General features: G+C 51.6%; 1 protein-coding gene across 1 annotated transcript in view; it reads right to left on the minus strand.

Annotated features, from left to right (window-relative positions):
• Positions 1–622: 622 nt before the first annotated feature.
• LOC119572470 (chromatin-remodeling ATPase INO80-like) overlaps positions 623–6105 on the minus strand; it is a 225168-nt gene continuing 219685 nt past the window's right edge. Inside the window, exon 33 of the mRNA XM_037919581.1 lies at positions 623–2626. Coding sequence (XP_037775509.1) covers positions 2430–2626 — 197 coding nt within the window. The 3' untranslated portion in view covers positions 623–2429. The remainder of the gene's footprint in view (positions 2627–6105) is intronic.

Here is a 6105-nt window from a genome sequence, read left to right on the forward strand (position 1 = left end):
AACTAACTCCTGCCGAATTCCTAATACTAAGTAGTGTGTTACGACTGTCATAAAAGCTTTTTTTTGTGTGTTTCGTTATCCCTGTATTGGTATTTAGGTTTTTTTTTTCTTTTTTTTTATTTATCTTATTGTGTGTTCTTTTCTTCGTTGTGTTTACTGTCTTCGACATTCAGTTCATTTTCTCATCCTCGTCACTTTCACCCGAGAAATAAGTACAGTTGAACCCCACGATGCGGTTACGGGCGGTCGCTATACACAGGTGGTCCTCATAACCGGCGGCCCGCATCGTTAGGAAGGTAACAGGTGTGACTTGGTTAATTATAACTTTACGCGCGCACCTGGGACACGAATCATTAGTGCCCGCTGGTTATTAATGATGGTTACTGCCCTCAATGACTCTATATCACAGTTAATGCACTCGCCAACTGATAAGGGAAGGGGAGTGGGGATTTCCGTTTGGGACAAGATACAAAATGGATCGATAAAAACCTGTACAATATGGGGCAAGTATATGTGAGAAAAGTCGGTGAGATATACGAAAGAAAGAACACATATACTATAAAAATATATATAATAAAAAAAAGAAAATGCAGTTTGTAGGAGAAGAAGCAATGAAACAACATTTGCTCAACAAATATTTTTATTTATCACACAATCACAGTCTCGATGGTACATACAATGGGTGTAAAAGACATACACTGTTACACTGAAGTCGAAACAAGGACGCAACCCTCATAAAAAAGACTGGTCGATATGATAAACACGTAAGTCAGAAGTCCTGCGTGAGGACGTCTTGAAAAAGGTTACGTATTGCGAGTCATTCTTAACATTATACTCTTCGTTAAGTCACGTGCGTTTTTTGTTTGTTTGTTTGCTTGCGTTGTGTTTTTTGCTATCTGGAATAGATTTCTCTTTTGAAGTTGTAGTCTGTTTGTTTGTTTGTTTTTCTCTCTTCTCTTCTCTGTCTCTCCCTTTCCCTTTTCGTAGTCTCTTCTCTTTCTTTTTCCTCTTTCATTATAGTGATCCCTCTTATCCCCTTCTCCCTTGTCTTCCATATTTTCCATTTTTGTCCCTCCGATTTCTAAGGAACGGTTAGGAATAATTATCCGAAATGAAGATAAATACAAGAAAAAGTTCCTTCCGTTCTAGAAAGGGGAGGAAGGGAAGCCGAGAGTGACTGACAGAGAGCCTCCACACTCGCAATGATTTGGATAACTTCCCCTCGCGGCGTTGAAATCTCCGCGCGCAAAGTTCACTCAACTGGCGCGCTTACCTAATGCACTCGTGTCACGCTGCCTCGATGGTTTGCAGTGAACGAAAAAGAAGAAGAGGAGGTAAGAAGGAAGAAGAGGAAGAGGAAGAGATTAAGAGAGAGAGGAGAGAGACAAATGAAACGACGGAATGATCATACATGCTTTTCAAACAATCCTCGACTGGCTTATAGAAATCCTTGGAAGAACGCAGACTCAAAAGAGGAAAACACAAAAAAAAAGAGTGAAAGTAAATAATCATTGAGCAAAATGAGCATTAGCAGCCACCAGCGTCTCAAACGCTCGCTGCTCTCGTGTACACACCGCGATTTACCTCTATGTACACACACATACACATACGTACACGAAACCTCGACTTGATACATCATAATTAAAAAAAAGAGGAAAAAAAAAGAACACTTGTCTTTGGTTCTTCCCAACATATACATAATCTAAGATAGGTTGCGTGTAAGACCTTTTTTATATTAAATAAAAGATACGAGTCATATCCCTTCGACATAACCTAAAAAAGAAAATCTGGACTCAATATCAGGAGGAGAGTGATAAAAAGATAACGAACAGCAACACTTGGTCCAAAACTCTCATGGAAGAATTACCCTTTTATCAATGAATTCGTTAAGTTATATATCTATTTTATACAGGGAATTACATTATGCACCTTCCGCTGTCCTCGCCATTCTTAAAAAAAAGAAACAAATCTATGGCCTAAATCGAGCGCTTCATTGAAGGAAGAATCAGTCAGGCACAGAGGGGGGGGGGGGCAGGGGGACGGGAGATGGGGAGACACTGCCCCCTCCCTCCCTCGACCCTCCTTTTGAAGGCAATAGGGAGAGGGGTGGGGGAGGAGAGGGATGGGTTGAGGGTGCCAGTGCCTCCCTCCCTAGGCCCTCCTTGGCACTCACGTCCGAGCGATTTGCGGCTGTCCACTTTGGTCCCCTGGCGGCGGCGGGCTCGCGTCCCCGTCCTCCTCTCCTCCTCTTCTTTCAAATCCATGCCACCTCCTTCCTTCCTCTCTCTGCTTGGCGCTCCCTACACTAAACGCAACACCTACGAGTCGACCCTCGACGCGTTTCCGTCGCCCCGAGGCCGAAGGACGAGGCTCTCGCGCGGCGCCTTCGCTCCTGCTTCTCCTCCTCCGCCTCCCTCTCGGTTCGCCCCTCAGGTGTAGAACCCGAACGGCTTGGGCGTGCTGGTGTCGTCCGTCTTGGGCGTGTTGAGCGCAGTGCCGAGGGCGAGGGGGAGCGCGGGCGGCGTGCGCGTGCCCTGGTGCCCGGGCCCCAGGGGCAGCAGGCGCGGGCGGCCTCGGCCTCGCTTCACCGGGCCCGAGGAGCCCGCCGGGTTGCCGCTCGACCCACCTGCGGGACAAAGCGATCGGATTAATAACGGTGATGCCAACAATAAAGAGGACGGTTAGACATTGATGATGATGATGATAATAATAATAATAATAATAAATAATAATAATAACAATAATAATAATAACAATTACAACAACAATAATAAAAACGCCGATAACAACAGCTAAGTCTATTGCGTCGGATTCTTGTTAAAGGAAGTAAAATTGCTATTCTGCAAGTCACACAACGTATGGATAGAAAACACTAGTAACTTTGTAACACAAGTAAGTGAACACGTCACAAAAAAGCCCACAATAACGACGGCAACAATGACAACAGCAAGAAGAACTGGAAGATGGCACACCGACGCCTGCACTTGCACACCGGAGCAAGTGCAGGAGACCTCGAGCTGCTGCAAGTGGTAAGAAGAGCAGCGAGGAGCGGAGGCGCCGATATCCCGGCCCCATGCAAATCACACGTAATGTAGATCTGGGCCCTTCCCTGCCGCGGCGGAATGCCAACCGGGTCCTCAGGCGGCCTCCCTTCAGTTCTTTCGCCCTCCTCCCCTCCTTCCCCTCCCTCTGATTGTCCTCTTGGCTCTCTCTATCTATGCTTCCGTCTGTTTCCCTTTCCATATCCTCGTATACATTCCCTATCCTTTATCTCTTGCTTCCTTCCCTTCTCCTTCACCCCCTCTCTCACTCACTCTCACTCTCTGTCTCTCTCTCTGTCTCTCTCTCTTTCTCTCTCTCTCTCTCTCACTCTCTCTCTCCTCCCCCATTCCCCATTCTCCTCATCTCTCCGTCCCCCCCAAAGCGACACGGTCCAGTGGCCAAGGTCCTCCCTACGCATTGGATGTGGGTGATGATGGTATTGGTGATGGTGATAGTGATGGTGTTGGTGATGGTGTTGGTGATAGTGATGGATGATGATGAAGACGATGATGATGATGATGAGGGGGGGGGGGAGAGGATGATGAAGAGGAGTTGAGGAAAGAGAAAGGGGGGGGGGGGGGGGAGAAAAGAGCAACAGCAGGAGTAAAAGAAAAGAGAAAAAGAAGAGGAAGAAGGAATAGGAGGAGGCGATGGTAATGAAGGTGGAGGAAGAGCGTCTGGCTGGCGGCGGCGTCGTCCAGAGGGTCCCCGGCCGGACCCCCCGGGCCGGGCGCCCTCGCCTGCCGCCGCCGCCGCAACGACGCAGGCGGCGGGGCGGGGGGGCGGGCCCGGCGGGGGGGGGGGGGGGGGGGTTGACAGAGAAGGGGAGACAGAGGCGAACAGAAAGATTTAGATAAGAGATCATCTGCGTTTACACGGAGGATGAGAAGGAGGGGCAGCGGAAGAAGGAGGGGGAAGGGAGGGAGGGAGGGAGGGAGGGAGATAGAGAGAGAGAGAAGTGAGACAGAGAGAGAGAGGAGATAGGAGAGAGAGAGAGAGAGAGAGATGGAGAGAGGAGAAGAGAGAGAAGGAGAGGAGAGAGAGAAGGAGGGGAGAGAGAGAGGAGAGAGAGGGGGGAGGGAGAACGAGGAGGAGAGAGAGAGGAGGAGAAAAAGGGGGGAGGGAGAAAGGGAGGGAGAGGGAGGAGAAGGGAAAGGGGGGGGAGAAGGAGATAGGGAGAGGGAGAGGGGAGGGGGGAAGGGGAGAGAGGGAGAGGAGAGAGAAGGAGAGGAGAGGGAGGAGAGGGGAAGGGAAAAAGAAGGAGAGGAGAGAGAAGGGGGAGGGAGGGGGGAGAAGGGAGAGGGAGAAGGAGAGAGAGAGAGAGAGAAGGAGAGAGAGGGAAGAGAAGAGGGAGGGAGGGAAAAGAGGGGGGAGGGGGAAGGGAGAGGGAGGGAGGGAAAAAGGAGGTGAGGGAGGGAAGAGGAGGGAGGGAGGGGAAAAGGGGGGGAAGGGGGGGAGGGAAAAAAAGGGGGAGGGGAGGGAGGGGGAGGGAGGGAGAGAGAGGGAGAAGGAGAGAGAGGGGGAGAGAGAGGAGAGAGGGGGGGAGAGAGAGGAGAGGGGGAAAGAGAGAGAGAGGGGAAGAGAGAGGGAGGGGAAGAGAGAGGGAGAGGGGGAGAGAGAGGGGGGGGAGAGTGAGGAGAGGAGAAGGGGAGAGGAGAGAGAGAGAGAAGGAGAGGAGAGAAGAGAGATGAGAGAAGAAAAGAGGAGGGAGAAAGAGAGAGGAGAAAAGAGAGAGAGGGGAGAAAGGAGAGGGGAGAGAAGAGAGAGGAGAGAGAGAGGGGAGGAGAGGGAGAGAGAGAGAAAGAGAGGGAGAGGAGGAGAGAGGAAAAAGAGAGAGAGAGAGAGAGAGAGGGAGAGAGAGAAAGAGAGGAGAGAGAGAGGAAAAAGGGTGGGGAGGGAAAAAAGGGGGGGGGGGTGGGGGAGGAAAGGAAGGAGAGGGAAAAGGGGAAAAAATGGAGGGAGGGAAGAGAAAGGGGGGAGAAAGAAGGGGGAAAAGGAAAGGGGGAAAGGGGGGGGGGGGGGGGGGGGGGGGAAAGGGGGGGTGGGAGGAAAGGGGAAGGGAGGGGGGGGAGGGGAAAAAAGGGGGGGGGGGGGGGGGGGGGAAAAAAAAAATTTTTTTTTTCCCCCCCGGGGGGGGGTGGGGGGGGAAAAAGGGGGGTTTTAAAACCCCCCTTTTTTCCCCCCCCGGGGCCCCGCCCCCCCCGGGCCCCCCGGGGGGCCCCCTGGAAACCCCCCTGGGGGGCCCCGGAGGGTTGCCCCTTTTGGGGGAAACCTCCCCCCCCCCTTTTCCCCCCCCCCCTCTTCCCCCCCCCCCCCCCAAAAACCCCCCCTTTTTTTTGGGTTTAACCCCATTCTTAAATTTAATTTCCTCTTTCTTTCCCCCCCCCCTTTTTTTTTCCCCCCCCTTTTTCCCCCCCCTTCTCCCCCCCCCTCCGCCCCCCCCCTCCAACCCGGCCCCCCCCTTTTTCCCCCCCCCTTCCCCTTTTCCCAATTTTCCTGGGGGAAACCCAAGGGGAAAACCCCCCAAAAAAAAAAATATAAAAAGACCAAAATGTGAATTTTTTTTTTTTTTTTTTTCCCCCCCCCCCAAAAGGGCCCCCCCCCAAAACCCCGAAATAAAAAAAAATTTTTTTTTTAAAAATTTTTAAATTTTTGGCAAAAAAAGCAAAAAATTTTTCCGAAAAAGGGAAAAAAAAAAAAAAAAGGGAAAAAAAAAAAATTACCCAAAAAAAAAAAAAAAGGGGGGAAAAAAAAAAAAAAAAAAAAAAAAAAGAGAGAGAGATGGCGTCGGCGCGGGCAGCCCAAGGGCCGGCGCGCGCGCGGGCGGACCGCTGACCCAGAGCGCACTTCCGTTACGTGGCGCAGCACCTGGATTTGGGGCCATTAGCACCTTCGTCTTGAGAACCTACGCACAGGTGAGGCCACGCCATCTGCGCCCACGCGCTCTCCAGGGGCCGCGCCGCCCCTACGGAAAGGGGGGCCGCTTTTGCCGGTGATTTAAGGCGGTTCGTGAGGAATGGGATGGCGTTGGGGAGGAAATGCGCTCCCCCCCCCCCTCTCTCT

This window comes from Penaeus monodon, chromosome 4 (genome assembly GCF_015228065.2).
Source record: "Penaeus monodon isolate SGIC_2016 chromosome 4, NSTDA_Pmon_1, whole genome shotgun sequence".
Classification (NCBI taxonomy): domain Eukaryota; kingdom Metazoa; phylum Arthropoda; class Malacostraca; order Decapoda; family Penaeidae; genus Penaeus; species Penaeus monodon.